This window comes from Chaetura pelagica, unplaced genomic scaffold (assembly GCF_000747805.2).
Source record: "Chaetura pelagica isolate M959 unplaced genomic scaffold, ChaPel_1.0 scaffold266, whole genome shotgun sequence".
NCBI lineage: Eukaryota > Metazoa > Chordata > Aves > Apodiformes > Apodidae > Chaetura > Chaetura pelagica.
In genome coordinates this window covers 1,909,056-1,935,047 of record NW_009953799.1, presented here as the reverse complement: position 1 = coordinate 1,935,047, position 25,992 = coordinate 1,909,056, and the positions used below count along the sequence as shown (strand labels likewise).

Sequence of the window (25,992 nt, the reverse complement as noted above, 5' to 3'; positions counted from 1 at the left end):
TGTGACACTGATGAATATCCATGGAATGTGTCAATAGCAAACAACTGAAGGGGGGACAGACAAAAGCACTGAATGCCCACAACAAATTAGTGCACATCACTGATCAAGTAACATTTATACAAAGGGTTTTTTAAAAATTGGTTCCTTCTACATGAATGAACACACTCATTTTGGATCAAGCATGAACACTAAGCCAGACTTCATCATGAAATAATTTTTATAATCAACATCAATGAAAGACAGATTTCAAGGGGCAGGCAGAATAAAAGTTGGGGCAAACAAGGACTACATGGAGAAGAGAAGCAACTTTTCTCAGGCTTTGCTTTCTGTGTGCACTAAGAAGCTCAGCTTGTCAAATGAAACTACACATAAATGGGAGCTGAGCCACGCACTCACAGGTCATGTCTCTTCCTTGCCAAGGCATAAAAACCCGCTAGGGCTGTCCATGAGCATAGAAGCATTGCAGGCCAGGTATAAATTGTCTCCTTACCTCCCATACCAGGACAGGAACACCTGCTCCCCTACAGGGTAGAGGTGGTCAGTGCACCACACATCAACTGCAAATTATACAGTTCTCATAAAAACAGTAGATTACTTTTCTCTAAAGTCAAATATTGTTATTTTTCCAAAAAGGAATTATGCAACATCTGTAAATAAATATTTTAATCTATTTTACAAACTATAGACTATTGAATAAATACAAAAAAGGTTCATCATTGCATACAAATTAGCTTCTTTTGCTTACAAGGTAGTGTACTGATTAAATACTTCTATCAAAAAGCTAAGCTGACTTCCTGGAAACAAAGCCCACTGAAACATAGAGGTGTGTAGCAGACCTGCTGCAGACTGTCCCTTCTCTTCTGCAAGTGCTAACTCTAGGTGACCACTACTCAAAGTCCTCTTCATAGTCATACTCATCCAAGTCTACATCAGCCAGATGGGAAGGCATTTCAAAAAATGGTCTCTTTTCCATTTGATATTTTAGGACATGGGCCTTCTGATGGTCTACAGGATTCAGTTCTGCTTCATACCTAGGAGAGGGCAAAAGAAGAAAATGAGGAAGTACAGCTGTGTTGGGCAGTGCCTAAATGTTGGAACACTAACAAGATCTGCAGGAAGAACTTAATTTCCTGTATTTTTATACTTAAAGAAAAGTGTAACAGAAGCAGCTCTAAGTTTGTCATAATTTAATTAAATTTAAGATATCTTATTCTCCCATCCCAAGCAGAATGGATTAGTGAGATCCACAGCTTTACTGAAAGGATTCAAAGCACAAACTGCTCTAGTGGACTGCTCCTAAGTCAGAAATGGTCAAATGCAAGACAGGTGCTTGACAGAAACCCTTCCACTTCTTTTCAAGAAAGCTGAAATTATGCTGAATTAGGTAGAACAAACTACATCTGTAGTAGACAGAACAACAGAGAAAGAACAGTGAAAGTGTTATTAAAATGCACATGAGCACAAGGACATGATTGCAACCAACTGTGTATTTCAAACAGATGCTAGAAAGCAGAAGCCAATTTTTTCATGAAGAATTACTGATAAACTCCTGCTGCTGATGAAAATGAACAGATGGATAATGAAATGTTTAACTAACTCAAATCAGTAAAGGCTGATATTTTAAAAAAGATCTGCTTCAGTACTATTATGGTGAGATCAATCTGTAGTTGAGAGCCATTAAAAAAGATAAATCTCCCTAGAAATTTACAATGTGAGATGAAGTAACTGACCAGATCCTGAGCTAGGCTGACTCAGGTTCATGCACATCTTCCCAAGTGCTACTAAATCTCATCTCAGTGCACAATCATTCCCATCTACCCTCTACTCAGAAGATGGTTATTGACCAAATGAAAATCCCACTCTTTCAAAAACTTTGGTGGCCTCATGGAATATCACTTACACTTCTCTCCAAGATATTTAAGTTAAGGAAATTCAGAAACACACTCCCAGTTTTACACATCTGGACACTGATATTCTTTGAGTTACTTCTCACATTACTTCCTAGCTTTTATAAAACTATAACCATACAGCTACAACAACTCCTTTAAAAAGTCCTTTTTTCCCCTCCTGGCATTTCTAAATGGGCAACCTGTGCCAGTGTCTCACCACCCTCACACTGAAGATTTTATTTGTAATGTCTAACCTAAATCTAACCTTTTGCAGTTGAAAGCCATTACGCCTTTTCCTATTGGTTAATCCTTCACTGATTTATAAGAATCCCACTAGTTTTGTCAGCTGAGCTATAAACATTTCACAACCGGCCATTCTGTAGAAGCTGTTCTGTCCTCTGATCCATCAAATTTAAGCTATTGTCCTCATCATTAGTGTCACTAATAATTGTTAAAAATGTACATACCTATTCTATACTTTCCCCAAACTTATGCTATAATCTTAAGAGATTACAATGTAAACAATATACAACAATATATAAACAATATATATAAACAATATATATATAAACAATATAAAAACCATTGAAGGTTGACTATTGCCTGACTCACAGTAACAAGCTTATTTTTGGCTTGTTAATGTCAATTCCAAAGGAGGATTCCATGAAGAGTTAAGAGAATCATCCCCCTTAATGTTGAAGAGTCTGAGTAATGATAACAATTCTCTCCCTCTTTCTTCCCTCATATGCTTTCTTTTATGAAGCTTCTTGAAATCAATGTGTTAAAAGAGGATTTTGCTTGCTCAAGTTTTAAAGTGGTCTCTTAAATAGAGAGCTAAGTCATTTAGACTCTGAACACTTGGCAAGAATCAGAGACATTTTAAAATGGAATATTGATGTAGGAAATGCAGGAAAATGTGTTTTCTCTATACGGGTGCATCAACCTAAGGCCTAAAACAAGATAAATTTATACTTGTTTTCCTTATTTTTTTAAATAACAAAAGCAATGAAAGGCAAATTTGGGACTTTGTATTCTAAGAGGTTCTGGAAGTTACATAGCAGAAGAAAAGGTGTGATTCTGAAGCAGCAAGATTTGTTCTTATTTTGTCTCAGAGAACTGTGAGAAAATACCTCTAAGCTGATACAATTCAGTTCAGAAGTGAGATTTTTCTCCTGAATCTCTTCATGCAGCCCTTCATTGATTTAACAAATTACAAAAATTACCATTGCATTTTGTTTAGAGTTGGAACTTTTTCAAATCTTATTTCGTCCCCAAATTGAAAGTAGGACCTTTTCTTTGACAAAACAAATGTGATCACAAACTGCCAAGGAGCATTTAATTCAAGATACAAGCAAGGTTCTTCCTTCCTCACTGAGCACATGGCTGAACCCAGCTACCAGCAATGTTCTAGCATGACGCTACCAGCATCAGGGATGATGGTGCTGGTGAAGCTCCATGTTAGTAGAGAGGATTCATACCAACCCTCTTGCTACATTCTTACCCATCATTCAACTGGTCACTTGCTGCCTCTTCTGCCACCAAGATGTCATACTCTTCAGCAGCATATTTCTCCCAGTCAGAGATCTCTTGGCCTTCACCTTCAGTGTCCTAAACAATCACATGGCAGGTTATACAAAAACGCATTAATTGTTGAGCACACACCTAAAGACTTTAAAAGCTTCATACTCACCCGTAACGTAGAAAACTGATCCTTCTGTTCATGGTCAAGGTATTTTTCAATGTTGAAAAAGGTATCAAAAAACACATTTGTCAACTTACATCGCTTTAAATCATGCAGAGTAATTTTTCCTGTAAAGAAGATCATGTGATAAGGTATTTAGAGCTGAAGTTCTCCCTTCTTCAAGAAGAAGGAATGCTATTCAAGTTAAATTATCATTATGCTTAACATCCTGCAATGGGAATGAAGTGAACAAATGGAATACACACCTAAAGAAGTGTCCTTTGAAGTGGACGACACTTCAAAGTGTTTTAGGTTTGTCACTTGCCTTAGCTGTCATCCTACTGTCATTCAGTATGTTGAATGAGATGCACTCTGCCTTGCTTTGCTATTAAGAACCATTTAAGCTAATTGTCTAAGCTTCTTCGAGACAGAGAGGGCTCCAGTGAGGTAGCCATTCCTTGCCAAGAAGTGCTGGGGTAAAAGGTAGAAACACTCTAGCAGTGTCCCCTTCCTTTTCCTTGACTTGACAAACTTCTGACAGATGACAGTGTGTGATTTGTGCTTCATACAAATGATTTTTTCACAAGGACTAGTTTGTCTCACTTACCTAGCCTGATCAATATTTACTGCTTGAGAGGAAAGCTAAATGCTCAGAGGTGTTTTGTTTGTTTTTTACAAAGTGATACTTTAAAGCCAATGGATCCTTTAAGTACTAGAGATACTTGTCAGGTTGCTCAGAAATGTTACCTTATTTCAAAGTGGAATATTAAGCTTCTACAAAAAACATGAAAAATATCAGACACAGGGGAAAGACAAGACTATGCTTAAAGCTCTGCTTTATTGATTCACCTCAAATTTGGCCAGCCTTCTCTGGTCAAAAGGGGGCTAACTGCAGATGTTATGGAAGAGTTCAATAAAAGCCAGACTTGAAACAGTATTTTCTCAGCACACTGTCCCATCCTCTAGAGTAGTATAGCTAAAGGACATCAGAGGGAAGCAAAATAAGAATCCCATTTGGAAACGTTTGCCACTCTTGTGTCTGTCGCCATCTGAAGTGCCTGGATCTATTCTGCCTGGCTTAGAGCTGATGCTCCACAACAAATCCCTCATGGCACCTGTGTCCTATCTGTCAGGCCCACACAGATGTCTGATGTATTGGGCCATCTCAAGTGGCAGCAATTCTCCACAACCAAGTGACTGATTTGAATCCTAGTTATAGAAGCTCCCAATTTAAGTTAGATGCCCATATTTCACTCGTTGATTTGCTCTTCAGTTTCCATTTATGGGAGCTTAGACACCCAACACTCATGTAGACAATTCAAGAATTTGCTTTTTGGTACACAGAGCATCCTGTAGCTAACTGTATCACAATTTAGTCATAACAGTATGAAAGTACCTTCTTTGGTTTCAAATCTACCATGTAAAATGTAATTTTATGCTGCTGGTTCTTGTAGTAGGAAAACAATTTTTTCTTAATCCACCTTTTAAACGTCACTCAAGTTTTTAATAAATAAAACAACCTGTCACAATTGGCTTTCAATTTCATTGCCCTAAATAAGTCTCTTCTTGGTTGTGTTTCACAGCCTCCTTTTATCCTCTTCATGATAAAGACCAGACAGATTAATCTTGTTTCAGATGAAATGCAGAATAGAAACATTATTGAAAATGTTTGCCTTTCAGAAGCATCATGTACAAGACTGGAAGGAAACCCCAAGATCAGGAGGATATTACAGGCAACCATATAATAGAAATGTGTTCCTCTGAGCTTGCTTCACTTAATTTTAAATGCTCTCCATCAACCATGAGACAAACAGTGTTTAGAAACTGTTCCCTCTGCAAAAATCTCAAATAAGTAATGGATCAGGTGAGAGGCATGTGAAAAGAACAGTTAAGAGCTTTCCTTGAAGCACCACCTTGGCCAGAAAGTGACAAGATTTCATTTAAGACATTTTATTTAAGGCATTAAACATTGCAACAAACCCAAATTAAAAGCCTAGAAGGAATTGTAATGCAGCATATTAAATTTCAGAATGAAAATTAATGTCTGGCTGCCATTGGAACACCATTCAATTTGTAAGGATGGAAAAGGATTTGATTACCTTCATATTGTGGCTTCACGAGATCCAGCATCTGGCACAAACAGTCTTCAAATGGCAAAGGTTCTATGGCCATGTTATCCAATTTTTGGCACTGTTCTTCATAAAAATACTCCAACTCATACATAGACAAAGCACCATCCCCATCGAGATCCATGCAGCGAAACCAGTATTCAATGCTAAAATTTGGTAATAACAAATGTTTACACAAACTTAGTACAGAGTTTTAAGAATTCATATTGCCTGTTTTAAAGGCCATGCTACTTACAGATGCAAAACTAGACTTAAGACTACATTCCATCATGCCATAGGAAGTCATTAAACAACACCTCCTGTGCTAAGTTTCTGGTATTTGCCATCATCACTGCATTTGAAAACACACTTCTCAGTTGTGGGTGGGTGAGGAAGGAGATGACTAAAACATGTCACTTTACATAAAAACTAAATGGACCCAATGAAAAATTGAATTGTGCATCAAAACCAAAGTTCTTTTTCCAGATTGAAGCAGCCAGTGACATGTCATGCAACAGGTTTCTTACCAATATCCTAGAGGTAATGCTGTCTGTAGAGTTACCCAAAGCCACTGACATAATGAAACAACTGTAATTTCCTTCACTTGAAACCCTGTCTTCGAGTAGGCCACACACAGCATATGGAATAATAATTATTCTCTCAAAAGTCACTGAAATAGACTTTCACAGCAGCATCAGGAGACACTGATAAATAAGAATGATGTAACAGACTGGGCCAGTTTTCCACTCATGTTTTTATCATTTAACTTCTTCCATTACAGTTCCAGCTGAGCATCAGTGGCCCGTTTAATGACTGGAAGACCAATAAAATCAGTCTTTATTTCTGCTAAAACAAATTCCTTCTTACCTAGTTGGTGTCTTCTTGTCCTCTTCAGATATCAAAAACCAGACAAAATCAGCATAGCTAATTTTTCCATCTTTTTGTGCTTTCCTACCTCTTGAAGGCCAATGAGGGAAAAGAGAAAAGTTATTTTAAAATACGTAGCTTTTACTAAAAATAAATAAATAAATAAAATGAACAATTATTTTCCTTGATGCTCTTCATGGAGTATTTATCTCTTAAAAGTTGCAGTGTTCGTAAGGAGATTGGTCACAGGCTACTTTCATAATTCAGAACAAGGAGCTTGTGTGCTCTGTGTTGCTTCTATTGCAACAGGTATTTAAAGAGGAAGGCAGCAGTCTGTCCAGAAGGACTTGCAGCTTTCCTTCCTGGAAAGCAATGCCATGGCTTAATTGTTAACAGAGGAGATATTTTTTAAAATTAATTGAGATGTATTATATGCAAGCACACACTTTTTAGAATTTCTGTTCATCAGTTTTGTGCTGAGAACTTAAAACCCTGTAGAACTCCACTAGCTAGCTGTGCTGGAATGGAAATACAAAGATAAAAATGAAAGCATTCAGGGAGCAAGCATTTTGTGGCAAGAACTTAGGTTGTCTCTTTCAATGCTTACAACACAGAACACAGCATGCAAATATTTTGTGAAGGCACATGGTTAACCTTTACTGGAAAGAGTCAGGTAGGCAGTTCCTATACATATTGCATTTCATTCCTACAATCTCTTTTTTGCTGCTTTATGCTCAAGATGTCTAGAAAAACACAATGCATGTTTCGTCTTGCCCAAAAAACCCCACCCCTCTCATAAAAGAGACATCTGACTGCCAAGTGTTGTTTCACTCATTTCAGCTTTTGTGATGTCATTTCTGTTCATCCTTTGCTTTCTAGCTGCAGGAATTGTGCTAGCAAGATGTTTCCAAAATGATCTGAATGCCATAACCATATAAGAGTAAGTCAATCCAAGTGGGAGCAATGAAGAATGGCTGTCAAAAATGTGAACTAAGTCAACTGGAGGCATTTTTAGAAGTGTTTTGATGCAATAAGCATTGATTGAGTTTATAAGTAGTGCTGAAAAGCCCAATTCCCTTTGAATATTTTACAGGTTTCAGGGGTAGAAAATAACAATGCCAAGGTTTCTTCCTATTCTTATTCCTATTCCTGTGAAACCAAACTATATCCTATGGCAAATGTACATTCAGGAAAAGAAGGAAGAGTAAAGAACTTGGGCTGAGCCAAAAGTTCAAGAGCACTCCAGTACTACTGAAGTTTAAACTACAACACTAACTCTTCAAGTTGGCTATTCCATACCAAGGGAAAAGCATTTTTTTCTGGGAATTTCACACTTCATTTAACAAGCAAATATGTAAATATTAAATCTGATTTAGTACAGCATGTAAAATAAGTACCAGTACCTTGTTACTGCTCCTGAGAAGATCCTCTCTATCATCCTATTTGATATTGCTGTGAAAAAAGGTTTAAAACAGTGTCAATTATATGCAAGTTATTTTTTGCTCTGTATTGTCTAGTTGAAGAGTTGATTGGAAACCTCTTATATATACACACATCTGTGAGAAAGATCAAGTGTAGCACTCCTTAATCCCTTTAAGTTCTCTTGGAGAAGATCACTTAACACAAGGTCTCCAAAGCAAAGCTAGAACCAATCAGCTTTGGATTCTGGATTGATGCAGAAATAGTAGCATCATAAAAGTAATGAAATTGGCTGATCAGTAAGATAGCATTTATCAGTTCTTTGTCAAGCAAATCATGTTTTGAAGTGCCATTACAATTTATATGACAATATAATAATATAATATTTATATGATATTTGGCAAAGAGCCAAACTGGAATTGGCACATTAATGCATAATGAGCATACCTAACTGATTCTGACATGGATCTATTGCTGACATGGTTCTGATCCATGTTTCTAATTTTGAAATAATTTCAGGGATTTTAGAGACATGTCTTCACTGAGTACTCCCCTCTGTAAAGGTTACTCAGTATATCCTGAAGAATTTGTGGATGGTACTCAAAGCAGCACGTGATACTATTCTCACAGAATTACTTTTTACTATTCTAGCTCTGAAATATTGTTTTAGCATGCAGAAATACTGATCATTAAGGCATGTGGTTAATAATTTGAAGAGTTCATCTGTTTTATGTACGGTGATGCTATCACTGTATTATTTTAATAAGGACATTAGACCCTGGCTCAGTATTTATTCTCAGAACTGCAGCATGGGCAGTTTGTTTCACACATGCACTGCCATTTCTTACCTACTTTTAAACACCAGAGTTCAACCTTCTCAACAACAGCTCCATATTTTAATATTTTTCTTACTACATCAAGAGTTTGATCTAGCCTAATTTTATAACAGTGATAGTACAAAAGGACAGGATTGAGGAAACCAGATGATCTCAGTCTGACATAAAAAAGAGGTTTGAGACTAAAGTTGGGTTATCGTATCCATTTTATGCTCTTATGTAGTCTATTTAGTCTTGCAGCAGCTGATAAGTATTAATCAACACTCCATGGATGCAGAACTGTAGTGTAAGTGGCAAGGTATCAGTTCTGCTTCCTTTCCTACAGTGTGCTAACTCCCTAGAGAAACCTCTCACATGAAAGAAGCTTGTTTTCCTCAGTGTCCTCAGGTGTAGTCAGACTGCAGTGAACAAGCTTTCAGAAGCAATCAGAATTTTGCTTCTTGTTTTACTATGGAATATTATCCCACATTAACTTTGTGCTTAAGTAAGCCTTCCAGCCCTCAAGGGAGTATTTAAGATGGCAAAGGATACAGGGTGCCCCAAACAACCCCCAACAGTCCCATACAGGCTACAATAATGTTTAAATAGGTACAAGCGTGCAGCACTACAGAACCACAATCATTGTATAGTGGGAATGCAGAAAATGTAATGTTGCTAAATAATATTACAACAAGATGTACTGCAGCTCAGTTAGTAAAACTTTAAAATAAGCAAAGTACCTGAAGCTATATTTTCCTTTTTCTACTCTTTCCATACCTTGTCTAAGAGCTATGCTACGTGAATATCAGTAAAACGGGTTGTTTCTAAGGTAACAATCCAAAACTATCAAATGGAGCCATGTATAACCTTCCAAGACTGATTTTTTTTTAGGTCAAGCCTACACACAAATTTCTTTTGTCCTCTACTACTTGGCCAAGATCAGAGTTCAAATTCAGATTTTTCCTCAAATTCAGTACTGCTAGACAGAAAGCAGCGACTCAGATAACTTGTCCTGCTCTGCTTCCCTAGTCAGCAGGATCAGCTCTATCAGCAGACTCATGAACACTGGCCTTGGCTGGTAACCACCTCCTCAGCTGAAAGTTTACAGGGCAAACAAAGGTGCTTTATATGTCATACCATGATCGTTATGTCGAGCTAAATCCTTCCGATCAATATAGAGGTCATGGTCTGTATCCAGCTCCCAAAATTTGCAATAGATAACGTAAAAATGTTCATATGAGAAGTACTCTGTCAGCTGGTTAATATCAGCTTCCTCTTCCAATAATGCCACATTCTATTATCAGAAGGATAAATAGAACACATTAAAGAATTTGTAAGACATTTGTGGAATGATCTGAATTCTCATAACCAACTTAACATCTAATGCTATTTCAGTGGAACAATCTTCAGAGAGAGTTGCACACCATGCAGCATGACAGCCAAGACTGAAACCACAAGGTAGAAAACTGATGTGTCCATAGGGGAATGAAGAGATCAGCCAGACTTCTGCTAATCACACAGGCATTTATACAGCTCTAGAGAAAAGCTGACATTTAAACATATTCTAGTGTAGAAGTATTAATGCAATTGAGCCTTCATCAGTTTTTGGAACAAAAAGGAAGAAATGCTACTTCTTACTCCCTTCAGCATTTAGTTTATGCAGTTTTTAAACTTATAGAAACATCCATCTTGCAAAATTTTAAAGATTATGTACCTGCAAAAAGTTGCTTTTCCTGAGCTCATTGCAAGTTATTTTCCCAGACCAGGACCTGTTTACTGTATAAAATATTCTCTGTATAACCTGCAGAAACAAAAAATAAAAAGGTGATCTTAGGTATTCTAACCAAATACCCTCTCAAATATTTGCCAAAGATGAGTCTTAGCTCAGCTGCATTACAGAACTCCATCTTTCTCCTATTTCTATTCTTCTCATTACTTAATAGGTGCTTCTCTTATATGCCATATTACCAAACCATTTCTAAATCTGTATCTAAACTGATCTTGGCAAGTCTTATTTCCATACTGTAGTAACCATATCTCACACAGCAAAGTTACAAAATACCTGTGTGTTATTCAGAATGTATATTGGCAATGTCACTACCTCCCAGTATTCCAGAGCTACACAATATAATCTAATAAACCCAGCAATATATTTCTTTACATCACATTTAAAGACCTATATTTACTATAAGAATATTTTGCTTCATAAATAAATTGACAGAAATAGAATTGAGACTGTTTAAGGATCAGAGTTCTGGGGAATATTGCTACTTCTGAAGTTTATAAATAAAATAAATCAACACTTGACATAAATACTTACTGCATGTACAGAGAAAATACCTTTTTTCCCCATTTAATTTTATTCTATATAAAGTTACTTGAATAAACCTGTTAGTAGTATTAAAAGTACAGAAATGTTTTCTAACTAACAACAAAAATATGCAAGAAAGATCACTTGTGCCATGAATTATTAGAACCAGAAACAAATCCACTCAGTTCAGCATCCAACACTTCTGTTTAAATCAGCTTTAGAAGTACATTTTGGTAAACTCATCCATTCAGCATAATCTGCTTAGTTTTAGTTCACAAACTAAACTGTTTAACTTAATTCAGCATACACCTCAATTAGTTTGTCTTCAGCCAACCAGATACACAATTCAAGTCAACCACTAACAAAAGCGGACAAATAAATCTAAACGTATTACAAACTACAGCTGCTTAATTGGAGATTGATTATACATGTTAATTAGCAAGATCAAATATTGTATGCATAGCACATACTTTGCAATGAAATAGTCACTAGTTAAAAGAATAATCTCTTTAGGAATCCTTTTCTCCCCAAATAAAACCTCTTCCAAAATACTGTATTATGTAAGTTTTTATCACTTTAGATTTGTATTGTTAAGCAGACCAATAATTTCTAAATTACAAATAGAAGAATTTATTCCTAACATTTTAAAATAAAGCTTTAACTGTAGCTCTTACTTTGAACAAAAGAAGCTGGTTCAGTAAGTCCAGAAAGGAGAATAAACCAGCCTACTTCTGAAACCTAACTAGCTCAATTCTAATGGCAAGTTTAGGAAAGGACCATTTTTGGCTTATACTACAAAGCAATTTTTTCTAAAAAAAGGTTTTGCCTTAGCTTTGCAACTTAATCCATCTGCATGTCATTATCTCATCTGTTATACATTTAACTGGTCTAAAAATAAAACCAAAATTGAATGTTTGCGAAAGACAACTGGGAACAGACCTAAAAAAACAAGTTCTCAAGTGAATGAAGCCGAGTATGAGCAAACTGTCAGAAGTGCCTTCTTTACTGTGTTGCACAGTGCTTTGTCAGAGGGAGAAGAAATGGTGCAATACAGAAATCACCATTTCAAAAACTTCAGGAAGTTCATATATATATGCTTCACATACTTGGAGGTTACATGTAGTGTCTCACTTGTCCGAGCAAATGTTTTTAATATATTTCAGCTTTATTTAAAACACAGGTATACCTAACCCTACCACTAGACCAACCAATCTATATCCAGCAGACAGAACTGATTGCTTCCCTGGTTGAACAACACTTAAAACACACCTGCTTCACTGAAGAGATATGTATATAGCAGTACGCATATGTACTGATACATACACATGTATATACATGTGGATACAGCAGAAAAATGGAACATTTAACTTGTCAGTGGATGTCAGCATAAGCAGACATTAAATCTTCAACTGCAGTATTTAAATCCTTTAGCTGAAGCTTCATGTAGTAAGGTAAAGCTATTTTGAACACAGGCCTGAAACACCTTAATTATAAATTATTCTTCTCTATAATGAAGTATTAATAATAACTTGAAGGACAGAAATTTTGAAGACTGTATTAAGCAACAGTTACTCCATCCTAAAATTGGACAAGAAAGGGCAGATAGTCCTGCCATTTCTCAATATGTACAGTAGTATTCCAAATATTCTTCCTATATTCTTAACAATAGTGGTTTGCTTTGGGGATTTTTTCAATAAATGTGGATTTCTGTTGAAAACACATTACATTTTGTTGGTAAGGTACTGCCAGCATTAATTTATTCAATATTACTAGACTCAAGCCTGCTCAAATAATGTTACTCCAAAGAAAAGTAACAGGAAATGGTAGGGACTTTTCCCTCCTACAGTCCTTCAGGACAGGCAGCAAGGTTTCACAATTTTAAGCAGAGCAGGATTTGACATAACCCAGAATCCATAAAGAAGGAAAACTAATCATAGGCAGAAAATTTATTTCAGTCACATTTGACAAGAAAGTTCTGTGAGCTCATGTAATCATTGTAACAAGAAAACCTAATGCAGGTGAACATATTTGATAGGCTGGCAGTCTCTATAAGAAGGATACACAGAACCAAAACCAAACACTTTCAAAAAACTTCCACAGTCTTGGTCTGGGTCAGACTATAAGCTGGATAGAAGATGAACAACTCTGAATGTGTTGGTTTTTTGTGTTGGAGAATATTCATTAAGCTATTTTTCATATGGACAAAGAAAGTGAACTGAGGGTCATTTTGAAGAATTTTAATCTTTTGAGACTTCAGTGGAATCAGCTGTCTAGTCTACAGTTGAAAAAAATTGATGTCACTGTTTTTTTTTCCTGGGGTACAGAAAGAATACTTCAGTCACATAACCTTAGGAAGAGAGAAACTGAACTTTTCATGTATGAAATCTGCTTAAGAAGGTAAGTCCCCTGAGAGGAAAGTGGCAAACAGCTCCAATATTACCATTATTTTGCCTAATACTGAACATAATCGTGTTAATATACATTTTTGCCTTCAAAATTCCATTTAATTAAACCCAGAGTAAGGTCAAGAATCTAATGTGTACAGTCTATAGCCACAATCAAGTATTTAAGATAACAATCTGCTCTTCCTTTAATGTTCATTAATTTATGCTACACTATAACAATTCAGTGTTTCTCTTATAATACTAAGTTCAGCAATTTCTTATAAATGTTAAGTATGATGCTTAAGAGGTGGAGTGTTTCTTCAAAATATTTCAAGTTATGTAGAAATTGAGACTGACAACATACTCAACTTTTCTCAAGAGTCAAAGATTGACTAATTTTAAACATTTTCATTTTCCTACTTAATTAACACAAATAGCTTTGTAAAGTAAAAATCACTTACTGTGGTAATGTACCGAGAATGAAATTCAGATGCTTCTTTTAAAAATGACAGGCCAGGATGACTATTCACCACATCCTGCAAAAAAGGAATAACAATATCCCAAACAGTATTCATTAGTGATCATATAAAACAGTTAGCAGAGAATAGCACATCTGCTTCCTTAAGCAAAACAGTTCAAATGAAGTACTACAATCTTGAATGATAAATTTAGAACATGCTTCGTTCATGTAAATATCACTGCTCACTTTTTGAAAATAAAGTTATCTTAAAGAAGCCAGAGAAAATGCAAAATTTCCTGTACTTTAGATGTGATGAAGATTCTGGACACTGCTGACCACTGTAGCCTGTAATTCTGTGGCTGATTAGGAATCAGTAAAAGCCAATTTATGTTTTATTCATTCATTAGTCAAAGCATTGTGTGCCACTCAGATACTGTAGTAGGTCCTGAATTCTTAAGCCACATTGCCTGCCAAAGGGCCTCCTTGGCTTACATAACTTCAACTGCTTTTCTAAATTATAAGGATTCTCTGATACATGTAGTATTCATGAAAGTTGTTTTATAGCCATGTATCTTACTGTAGCTCTTAAAGACTTCTTCTTACATAAAATGAAAAATTGTAAAATAAGTCACTCACTAGCATCTTGGTGGACTACACAACATGAGTTACACTAAATCTTACCAATAAACATCAATGGAGGGCATGAAAATGCTTAGCTGAAAATAAAAATCAGGGCTTTGCCAGCTCATAATTTTGTTGTGTTTCCAGAACTAGTTTATTTTGCAACTTACTTGTAAAAAAGGAATGAAGTCTTCTTGCACCAAGTAGTTGCATCCAGGGTTCATTAGAAGATGAACAAACTTTGCAGCATCATCATAGCAGGTCTGAAGTATTCTGAAATGTAAATATTTCCATTTAATACTCTACACAGAAAGTTCCTCATCCTACCTTGTATGGGCTTCCCTAGAGCAAGGCCTAGGAAACTGCAACCACAACATTTAGTTCAAAAGCTAATTAGGAATGTCAAAGTACAGTCAAAGTGAACTTAACAAAGCACTACTGTCTCATGCATTTACATTAAAGGAGGGGGTTACTCCATGATACATGATTACATGAAAGGACATTTTCAGTTAGAACTGGAAGGAGAACTAGAAAGAAGAAAATGCATTTTGTTCAGAACTGACATCAAAAGTTAGATTTACATTAAAGGAGGGGGTTACTCCATGATACATGATTACATGAAAGGACATTTTCAGTTAGAACTGGAAGGAGAACTAGAAAGAAGAAAATGCATTTTGTTCAGAACTGACATCTACAAGTTAGAGCTATGCTTTTCATTTTTCAATAAACAGCCAGTCATTTACCAAACACTTTAAAAATCTATGAACACCATCAATATCGATTTGTTTGTTTATGTTAAAGTGATGATTTACTTCTATTTACCCAGGTACATGCTTGCTGTCAATGGCTGGTTATGGGAAAGTGCTTTATTTCCCTTTACAAATGGGATCTCATCACGTTTCAATTAAAAAAATGCAGTACTTCTAAAAAAAGAAACCTACTTACTTCCGCCACATTGCAACAAATTTGTGAACTGACACGTAGCCTGTTCGTTCACCTCCAGCACAATAAAACAAAGGACCTTTCCAGTAAAGTGGGCATTCACAAGCCTAGAATTAAAGTATACATCAAGTCACTGTGTTGATTGCTTATCTGAGTTACTCCCTCATTGGTAAATTGTTGAAAAATTCAGTTTTACAAGTGTTTAAAACATTAAGGCAGAGATTTTTTAAAATCTGTTTCTGAAACCAACAGCAGCATCCAAGATAATTAATTTTAAACAACTGCTTTAGGCTGAAATCCAAATATGGAAAACAAAACGGAGCAACTTGCAGCATTCCTAATAGATGAATGCAGTCACATGTCTGCTCTGTCCACACTCCAAGCAGCTGAACAAAGTCCATGCTAATGAGCTCTACTAAAGGGCTGGATATATTTTAAGTCCTTCAAAAAAGAAGGAAAAAGTGAGTTTGACAAATACTGCCCTCAGACTGAGAGGCTTTCCCTGTGCTGCAGGAGGGTGCCTTTCCTCACTGAACTGTAGATGACTGGACTCTCCCACCTTTCTTCCCAAGAGGGAAGGATCTCTTCCACCTCTCCTCACAAAAGGAGCTGTGGGCCACAGGAATACTGCTGTTCAGCTTAGCTGTTAAATACTTCAGGTGACACAGACAAGGAGTTTCTGAACATCCAGTCCTGCTCTTGTGAAAACTATTTCTGTTTTCTAGACCCTGGACTTTAAATGCAAAGTGACTGGAACAGGGATTAGAACCTGAGATTCATTACCAAGACCATGACTTGAAGTGATGTTTCAAGCACTGATTCAGCATAACAAAAAGGAAATTTAAGTTTAATTTAACTAGCTTATTGCCTGTTACACGAACTTTAAAAATATGTGCTGCTTTCTAAGCTCAATATTTTGTTGCTCTGCCATAACTCTAAGTTAGTCAACTCCTCAGTAATAACTAGAGGGCTGTAATTTCGAGTTATCAAACCATTCTGTCTTTAAATGTGTCTACAATGGAGAGCCACAACACTGCTGAATGAGAAATAGCAGTGTGGACATCTGAAAACAAAATACACATGAACAGTGCCTTTGCCTTGGATCTGTTGGTCAACACAGAACACAGACAGGCATACGATGTGCCCTTCAGGATTTGGTTGTTTATGCAACTAAAAAAATAGTTAAACTTTTATTTTAATGTTTGTTTCTTCTTGTAAGCAAAATGTAGGACTACTTGAGACATAGTTAACACAAAGATTTACCTAATAGCACATAACTGTGCCATTAAAAGTGTTGAATATGATGTCTTCCTGGTACTACCTTATAGGAAATGAAAAGACATAATGCAAGAAAAGCACACAGAACTCGTGTTTCCTTTCCATATGTACAGTACTAAAAGCATTCAGCTCTCACCTTTGTAACCTTCCCCATGTCTTCTAACGTTGCCCTCTCATTTGGAAACTCAGAGAAAGTTTTCTCAATTTTGGCAATCACAGCATCTATATTAACTTTTTCTTTAGGACATCCTCGAGGAAAATAGAAAGTTGGAATGTTTTGACTAAGTGATGGTGGCAAAGTTTCTTCCTTCTTTGTCTGAACCTAAATAGATAGATACACATTTGACAGTCAGGTACAATGAAATAATGCATAATAGTAATCCTCAGATGACTTTAATCTCTTGGTATTATATGTTACAACACACCTTCAAAAAGATTTCTGATGATAGGCTGAATAAGCTATTTGAGAGCACACTGGAAAAGTTCATGAATATTGCCAAAACCTGTCATGTAGAAAGGTTTCTAGGATGTTAAAAATTGAATAAAAACAACTTTACTCTTCAACATATCAAGTTTCACAAGACAGCTTCTTGGAGACATCTGAAATAACTGAGGTTAGTTTCAGAAGAAAAATCTTCAACTTCTAGCTTCACAGACAGATCATGAAAGAATTTGCTTTTGAAATATTTCTAGTTTCATAGCTTCAAACTTCTGAAACAAGCACAACTTTGTTACAAACCACCAACACGTTTAATTTTAATAACAGTGAAGATTTTGTTTTCTTTTGGTTTTTTTGGGTGGGTTATTTTTTTAAGATGTCAAAAAATGCTTGACTTTTATAAAGCTAGTAAATGATTCCTGCAGAGGGATTTTTGGTAAACTATAGACAGTTATGGCACGGAAGCTTAGAAATTTGTGTCTAAAAATTTGTGATACTTCATACTACAAAAAAAATACATGACCAGTGAGATAATTGATTTATTTAAATGCACTTACAGCTTCAGTAAAGAAGAATTTACCTTATTTAGCTTTCAAAAGGAAGTCCAATGTATCAGAGAAATAAAGATAAGAAGCAAACAGTTAACAACAGTCCACACTAACTTTAGACAACTCAAAATTAGCAATTACACATGAAACCTTTCATCTGAAGGCCACTATTTAAATGTAAAATTAATAGCTAATACTATAAAGAGTGTATATATGTAGTCCGTGTATATATATGTACTGTATACATATAGTGTGTATATATATATATACATACACACACACATATATAAAACTTTCAGTTCCAACCAGAATTATGGGGAGAAAAACCAAACAAACCCAAAACACCCTGCAAAAAATCCAACCTTCATTTTACTCTTTATCACCTTTGTCAAAGTTTCTGTAAAGATACCTGACTTTCCTATCACAATCACAATCCATGAAAGAACTAGGTGCTTACAGACAGCAGATTATAATTTGCAGGCTTGCAACCCAGGAGTCTTCACTGGAATGCTACACATGCTAAAAAAAGCTTGAATTAACCTTTCTTTCCCCTCCCCTGCATTTGAGTCAGCATTCCTATTCACAGCTGCAGAAGTACCTCAACCGAGTTACAAGTTTTAATTTGTTACCTTGAATCTGTGATACATAGAATCAGTGTCTGTCATTGTCTAAGAATCCTTTCAATTACTGCTTTTGATACCTTGTCATTAGTTTACTGATCCAGCTAACGAGGCATTAGCTAAGACAAAAGTGGGACAGGGCATCAAAGAAACACTCCAACCATAGACTTCCAGACCTTTGGGAAGTATAAAGACCGCAACATTTTATCCTGAATAACATTACCACAACACTACAAATTAAGTATAGAATTGCATTAACAACTTGTTTCAATATAGAAACCCAGCATCAGCACTTTTAAGAGGCCTAGCAGTTACCCCTGTGCAAAACCAGACTGAAAACCTGTTCCTCAGATTGGTACCACACAGTCAGGTAGCTGGCATGCTTTTAAGAACCAGCAATCAAACCACTCTTTACTTAACAGAATCAAACTCTTCTATTCCTTCCAAACAGCAAGGTTATTTTCTTTTATTTCCCCTTTTCCACGTTTACAAGATCTGTCTGGACAGCCACTCCCACATGAGTTACTCCAATTGCCACTGAAGCAGCAGGTGTGCCAGTTCTTCAGAGATGCCCCATGAGGTGTGCCTCATCTGAGAAAAGGGTGTCATTTATGGAATACTAACATCTCCTGAACCTTTCAGGTAACATGAGGTAAACCAGTATTTCAAGAAAACCTAGTACAGACAGACAAGGCATTTTAAAAATCTGCAGCTAGGAAAATGTAGGGCCTCAGATGAAAAAGTTTATTTTAAAGGAAAGATAGGGGCAGAGGGAACACTACATTGGAAGAGGTCCCAAGAGAAGAAGAAAAGTTATCAACAGACCAAGTTTATTTTAAAGGAAAGATAGGGGCAGAGGGAACACTACATTGGAAGAGGTCCCAAGAGAAGAAGAAAAGTTATCAACAGACCGATTTGTTAATTCAAAACCGTATATTTTTTTCAGAAACTACTAGTTAACTTCAGATACCTCAGAGGACACAAATTATTTCCATTAATCCAGATTAAAAGCTGTTCTTAAATGCATATGGAGATATCAGTTTAGGATTTGTAATAAGACTATCCTACTACATGTAACATCCTTGGGTGTTATTTAAGATTTATACAATAAAGTCTATTTATTTTTCAGCTTTGTTGTAAACAGACCATTTGTTGCAGATGGTGATTATGAGGAAGAAGTGAAGCAAAAATTCTCAAAATAGACACATAGGTGAAGAACATTGATTTTTCTAAAATAAAAATGTTATGTTTAAGCATGACTTTGAATTCAGCCTCAGTATAAAAATATATAAAAGGAAAGTATATGTATTCAACACTAAAACCAAGTGTAGAATACAAACCTCTCATTGCAAGTCAAAGTAATTCTCACTATATTGAAAGATGTTGCCTATTTCTACATGTCATTTTCTCAAAGTCTGTGAAAGAAGAAACTATAAAATGCTTCATTTGCATTAGAAAGTGCATGATCACTTCAGTCATTTCTGACAGATTTATTTGGTGCCTACATGTAGGCATCTAGTGAGAATACCATCTAGGGCGCAACCTAAAATGCCCTTGAATATTCCACATGGTATCCAGCAGCCAGCTCAGAACACAGCTCACTCTGCATCTGCCAGGTGGGGCTTCTGAGCACTCTAATGCTTTTTAAATGCCACTAGCAACTTGCAATTGGACTATTAAATTGTACTGTTAATGTCAGTCAACACAGGGATAAGAGCCAGTATTCAAAGAAACAAACAGGTTGTCCAAAACTATCAGCTCCAACCAAGGCACTGAAGTTAGTATTGCATCTCCTCCCCTTCCCAAGAAGTCAAGAATTCTTCCTGATGCTGCTCTCCTGTATGTGCTCTAATAAAAGAGTCTGTGAGTCTAAAAGGGCTCTCCTTCTACAATTTCTGCTAGTTCTATGGGTGCATGTATGTATGGCTGATGAAGAGAGTCAGTTCTGTTATTTCAGAGCAATCAAAACACACTAATTGTGTGAGATTAAGCTGTTCTAGGATAAATTTCTTCATTAACAATAACTGCCAGAATTCTGCCAATCTTTGAACTGAAAATCTGCAGCAACAGTCCATTACTCTTTTCACACAACTATTCCATTTCAGTGCTCAATTTAGCATTCAAAAAGTGAGCTATATTTTCTTGTGGCTTTAAATTAAAACCTTTACTACAGGTATCAGTAAGCTAAACTGACAAATGAGACTGGCTTGGTAAGTGTAGATTTTCACTGTAACTTGCCAAGAAATGGCATAAAAAACAAAAAGATAACAGCTGTATAAGCTTGTAAATAACTCACACAAGCAGATGTGTGCTACAGTGTCAGGACTGAAGGATGCATTCATGTTTGCAACAAGTATATGTAAAATTGTAATTGTATTGTAAAGTTGCCACTGCAGCTATGTAAAAGATGGGAAGTGAGGATTGCTTGAAATTTCCTTGTTTGTAATAACGAAAACAAATTTATGTCAGATTTTGCTATAAAAGAATTCAAGAAAACCTTTAATGTATAAACAGTTTTCATTCCACACATAAAACCCTGAGAACTGTCCACAGCTACCCAACACTTACATGCCTTGACTTTCAGAAAGGAGGAACTGGAAGTTTATACCAGTGGGTCACATTTCAAAGGGTAAACTTCCTATTTTACTTTACAACTCTCCAAATCCTTTCCCAGCTCTTTTCCAGAAGCTGTTTATTATAATGGTATAAATCAGTTATTTTAATTAGAATATAGTATTATATTAGTAAATACCAGAGAACATGGATACACCTTATTCCAAACATAGAAGTTCAGTCTTTTTGCTGTATAGTGTTCTTACACCTATAAACAGAGGAGTTGCTAATGTGGTTCTAAGAAAAAATGAAGGCAGTGGGGCTTTTAAAATTAGGTGTCCTTTTCCCTCTTTCTCAACTGAAAGAGGGAACTGACTCTATGGTAGAGTCATTCAACAACAGGATTTATTTCTGAAAGAAAAAGAAAGGGGGTGTTTATTCCCAGGTATTTTGAGACTGTATACTCAGGCAAGTCTAGATCTACCTCTGTACATAAAAGATCCAGAAGCACTGAACCCCACAAAAAGGGTTGAATTTGTGGATTCAAATGCAAGCAAGTGAAACCTCACTTAAAAATTACTTGCTGGAAAAGGAAATAAGGTGAATATGTCTATAAATATTATATCTATATAAATACATGTTTATAAATGTAATCATTTTAGACAGCTTACTGATTAAAACACAAGCTCATTGAACTGATTTGGTACTTGCATTGTTCTGACATGACTACGGAAAAAGAACTTTGTTCAGAAACCCAGATGTTTTCTAGTATCTGACAGACACCAACATTTGTTATGCCTATTTCTCTGAAAAAAACATTGAACATATTCAGAGTTAACATTCAGCTCTTGCTGTATTATATTATTTGATTTGACTTTCCTTAAGGATATCATATTAGAAAAAAGTCAATGGAATACATACAACCGGGTGAAGATAATTGTACCTCACATTTATGCCCAATTAGGTTTTTACTAAGAAGTGGTACACCACAATTCCAAACAAAAAATGACATGCAATGCTAAAAATATTAAAGATCATAACATTTAAAAGCTTGGTTCAAATCCTTAAGTATTTAAGCAGGGAATGAGAAAAAAATGCATGTTATTTTTAACTTGGGAATTGGAAAAAAATGTTGCAATACTTTTCAAACGTGCCATGCATAAGTTAATTTAGTTCTTCAATAGACTGGGTTTTCTATTCTTATGTATCTCCCTGTATGCTTATCTGGGTAAAACAAAGTGCATAATAAGCTAAGAGGATTTTCTGCAGAGGTGTGCTCTTCAGCCTTCTAAATCCTAATATCCCTGCAGCCACCCACATACAATGCTTATAAACCATGCAACAACAAAAGCAGATACTGCATGAAGTTCCCTGATAGACAATAGAAAATGAAAGTCAACACAGAGACCTAAAAGGCAATAGGGTGGCAGTGATGAGACTCAAATGCTGTTTAGTATGTGAATTTGAAAATTCTAAGCTTATGCTACACTAATTTATTTTTTTTTTTAAATTAAAAGTTTCTCTTCTACTAAATCCAGTAAGTTCTTAAAAAATACAAAGTGTCCTACAGTCTATCAAAGTTCAGTGGTAATTGTGAAAGTAAGAAAGTGTTACTAGTAAGCCAGCTCAAAAGGAGTTTATGACCAGCCTTCCCACCTCTGTTTTTATCACTAATAGTCTAAATCTGATCAATAAAGTCACAGGAATATTCTATCTATTTGATTTCATAGTAAATCTCAACATTTTCCTCTACATAATCATGTCACACAATCAGTAGCTTTATGGAATTTAAATCTTGAAAACACCAGGTAAAAGATGTATGCTACTATTTTCTAGAAAAGGGTTCAGTCTCATTTGGGAGGTAAATACATTAATAAAAATCCGTTATAACACCTCAAATATTTCAGCGTGTTAAAGTCCCTTCAAGAATCTTCTTCAGGATAGGTAAGGGAAGTCTGCTACCAGAGTTTTTCCCCCATGACAAATCCAGAAGGACAACTCTGCTGTAACACCAGCTCTCTTGACTTAGTGGTAGATATTCAGATTTCCAATTACCTAAATTAAAGAAGTGATATTTTTTCCTTTGTTCTCTGTATGCTCTTCATGAGGCTGTTTTTAGCCAAATTGAAAAGACAGATTTATTATTGCAAGACTTCACTGACTGTAACACTTCTCATTCAGATTGATATCACAGAATATTAGGCATTGGAAGGGGCCTCCAAAGATCATAGAGTCCAACACCTCTGCCAGGGCAGGACCAAAAAACAACAAACCCAAAAAACCAAAAACCCCACAAAACTAGGGCAGATCACTCAGAAAGGCATCCAGACAAGTCTTGAGAGTCTCCAGAGAAGGCAGACTCCACAATCTCTCTGGGGAGCCTGTTCCAGTGCTCTGTAACCCTCACAGCAAAGATGTTCTTCCTCATGTTGAGGTGGAACTTCCTGTGTTTCAGTTTGAATCCATTGCCCCTCGTCCTATCACAGGGCATAAGTGAAAAGAGGTTGTCCCTGCCTTCTTGACACCCAACCCTCATGTATTTATAGACATTAATTAGATCCCCCGCTCAGTCTTCTCCTCTCTAAACAGCCCCAGGTCTCTTAGTCTTTCCTCATAAGGCAGGTGTTCCAGTCCCTTAATCATCCTTGTAACCCTCTGTTGGACTCTCTCAAGTAGATCCCTGTCCCTCTTGAACTGGAAAGCCCAGAACTGGACACAATACTCCAAGTGAGGTCTCACCAGGGCCAAGCAGAGGGGGAAGAGATCCTCCCTTGATCTGCTGGAGACACTCTTAATACTCTTAAGCAATGGTATCTTGGGGTGTATTTTTTCCTCAGTGAAAGATGATCCTTTGAGAACTGAAAGCTTTCAAAATTTGTTTTTTTCCAAGGTGGATTTTGCCCTGTAATTACCGTCAATTACTGAAAACAGTAATTTAATCTGAAAGCTTAAATAATGAAGGTTTACAGCACAGAATAAGGCAAGTACACAAATGCACTGCATCTTCCCCCACTCCTGCATATAGAGTATACTGACCTTTGTGTCAGTACTAGTGATAGTGCAGCAGTCTGGTTAATTCCCTCAGGTCACCAACACAGCTAATACCAAGTAAAAAAAAAAGTATCCTCAATTAAGTCTCTCACAGTTGAGTCCACTTAGAAGCAATATGGTTTTGGTGCTAACATAAGGAAGATTAGAGGAATACTACAGCAGCATCATTTGAAATAAACTTATGATTCATCTTGTCTAACTTAGTCAGAAAGTTAAGACATATGAATGACCAAGCTCAGACACACCTACAGAAAATAAACTCATGCTAAAAAAAGGTGTCAGGGTGCATGTGTAAAAGTCTTTCCTCTGGCAACAAATGTTTTAGTCCCAGTTGCTTCTTCCTGTCCTGCACTTTTTTTTTGCTTCAGTCACTGTCTGGCAGCTGTTTTTGGATGTACTATAGACACTAATTTTATCATACATGGTCTCCTCTTTCCTTTCCACAGTAAGAGATAAACATCTATTAATTTTAACCCTGATGCAGTTTTAGACTAGCTTACTTTTGCTCTCAGCCTTAATGTAGATGGGTTCTCTGATCTAGTTTGGTCTGTGTCATTGAAATCTGTGCTACAATGAGGGGAAGGAAAAGGAAAAATTAATACACTTTTCCATAAAGTTATAGTCACATAGTATTAAAAGGAAAAAAAAAAGTACTTCAAATTACACCCTTTCTGATTTTATATATACTGGCACTTGAATTAGTCTTTCCTCTGGCAACAAATGTTTTAGTCCCAGTTGCTTCTTCCTGTCCTGCACTTTTTTTTTGCTTCAGTCACTGTCTGGCAGCTGTTTTTGGATGTACTATAGACACTAATTTTATCATACATGGTCTCCTCTTTCCTTTCCACAGTAAGAGATAAACATCTATTAATTTTAACCCTGATGCAGTTTTAGACTAGCTTACTTTTGCTCTCAGCCTTAATGTAGATGGGTTCTCTGATCTAGTTTGGTCTGTGTCATTGAAATCTGTGCTACAATGAGGGGAAGGAAAAGGAAAAATTAATACACTTTTCCATAAAGTTATAGTCACATAGTATTAAAAGGAAAAAAAAAAAGTACTTCAAATTACACCCTTTCTGATTTTATATATACTGGTCACTTGAATTAAGAGAAGGGAGGAAAGTTCTGCAGCTCTCCCAAAGCAGTTTGTGTCCCAGTTAGCAATTCCATGCTCACCTTGAAATTCCAACCAAAAGTGTTGGGAGTCTCCTGTCTGCACACCAGGCTGTGTGCTCATCTCTGTTTTACACAGATTGCCTGTTACCATTCTCATCTCATTTTTGCATGTTCTTGGCAGTTTACTTGCAAGCCTATTTCTGCACAAAAATCTATTGTTATTTGGTCTTGTGATTCAATACAAACTATAATCCTCAATGCTAAACCTATTTTACTCTAGAGACTGAGCCATACACCCACTTTGGTAAAGTACACTGAGTTTCTGGTATTGAAGTGGCCCAGCATGTAGCAATTCCATGAACAAATCAAGAGATTCAGTGAGGTTTAGAGCAGTGAGGATTCTCCTTCATATTACAACAGTAAAAATTGAGTCTAAAATTGACCTTAGTCTTGTGCACACACTACACCCTTTTTATTTTGAAACAATGCCTTATAATCATTGTTATAGAAGTCACTAATCTCCTGACTCTTGAGTATTCAGAGGACTAAGACAGCTAGAACTCTAGTTCTATGGCCTAAAAATATATTGCATTTCTTATTTGTAATAAGTGCATAAAACCAGTTCTAAGGATAACCTACTGTATATCTCGTTTAACCCTATGTCAAGCTCAGTGTGTTCAGAAGTTTAGGAGACAATTTTACTGTAAGTTGAGATAAAGCAAATGGTGAGTCAAATGACCTGTCCACTGACAACCCGAGTGAGGCAAATCCCTTCCCAGTTTGTCAGTCAAGCTACAAATAGAAATTTCAGAATAACAGAATCATTTAGGTTGGAAACTACCTTTGAGACCATCAAGCCCAACCACAAATCTAACACCTACCAAGTCTAC

The 25,992-nt window shown here is 36.2% G+C and overlaps 1 protein-coding gene across 2 annotated transcripts in view; it reads right to left on the bottom strand.

The window, feature by feature from the left end:
• Nucleotides 1-624: 624 nt before the first annotated feature.
• Nucleotides 625-25,992, bottom strand: part of PPP2R3B (protein phosphatase 2, regulatory subunit B'', beta) — a 45,493-nt gene continuing 20,125 nt past the window's right edge. For both annotated transcript variants that reach the window (XM_010001173.1, XM_010001174.1), the window contains exons 2-13: nucleotides 16,912-17,097; nucleotides 15,501-15,604; nucleotides 14,726-14,828; nucleotides 13,936-14,010; nucleotides 10,494-10,580; nucleotides 9,917-10,073; nucleotides 7,949-7,997; nucleotides 6,546-6,635; nucleotides 5,670-5,845; nucleotides 3,580-3,698; nucleotides 3,391-3,497; nucleotides 625-1,031 (exon numbers count right to left, since the gene is read on the bottom strand). In XM_010001173.1, the coding sequence (XP_009999475.1) occupies nucleotides 887-1,031; nucleotides 3,391-3,497; nucleotides 3,580-3,698; nucleotides 5,670-5,845; nucleotides 6,546-6,635; nucleotides 7,949-7,997; nucleotides 9,917-10,073; nucleotides 10,494-10,580; nucleotides 13,936-14,010; nucleotides 14,726-14,828; nucleotides 15,501-15,604; nucleotides 16,912-17,097 (1,398 nt within the window). In that variant the 3' untranslated portion in view covers nucleotides 625-886. The remainder of the gene's footprint in view (nucleotides 1,032-3,390; nucleotides 3,498-3,579; nucleotides 3,699-5,669; nucleotides 5,846-6,545; nucleotides 6,636-7,948; nucleotides 7,998-9,916; nucleotides 10,074-10,493; nucleotides 10,581-13,935; nucleotides 14,011-14,725; nucleotides 14,829-15,500; nucleotides 15,605-16,911; nucleotides 17,098-25,992) is intronic.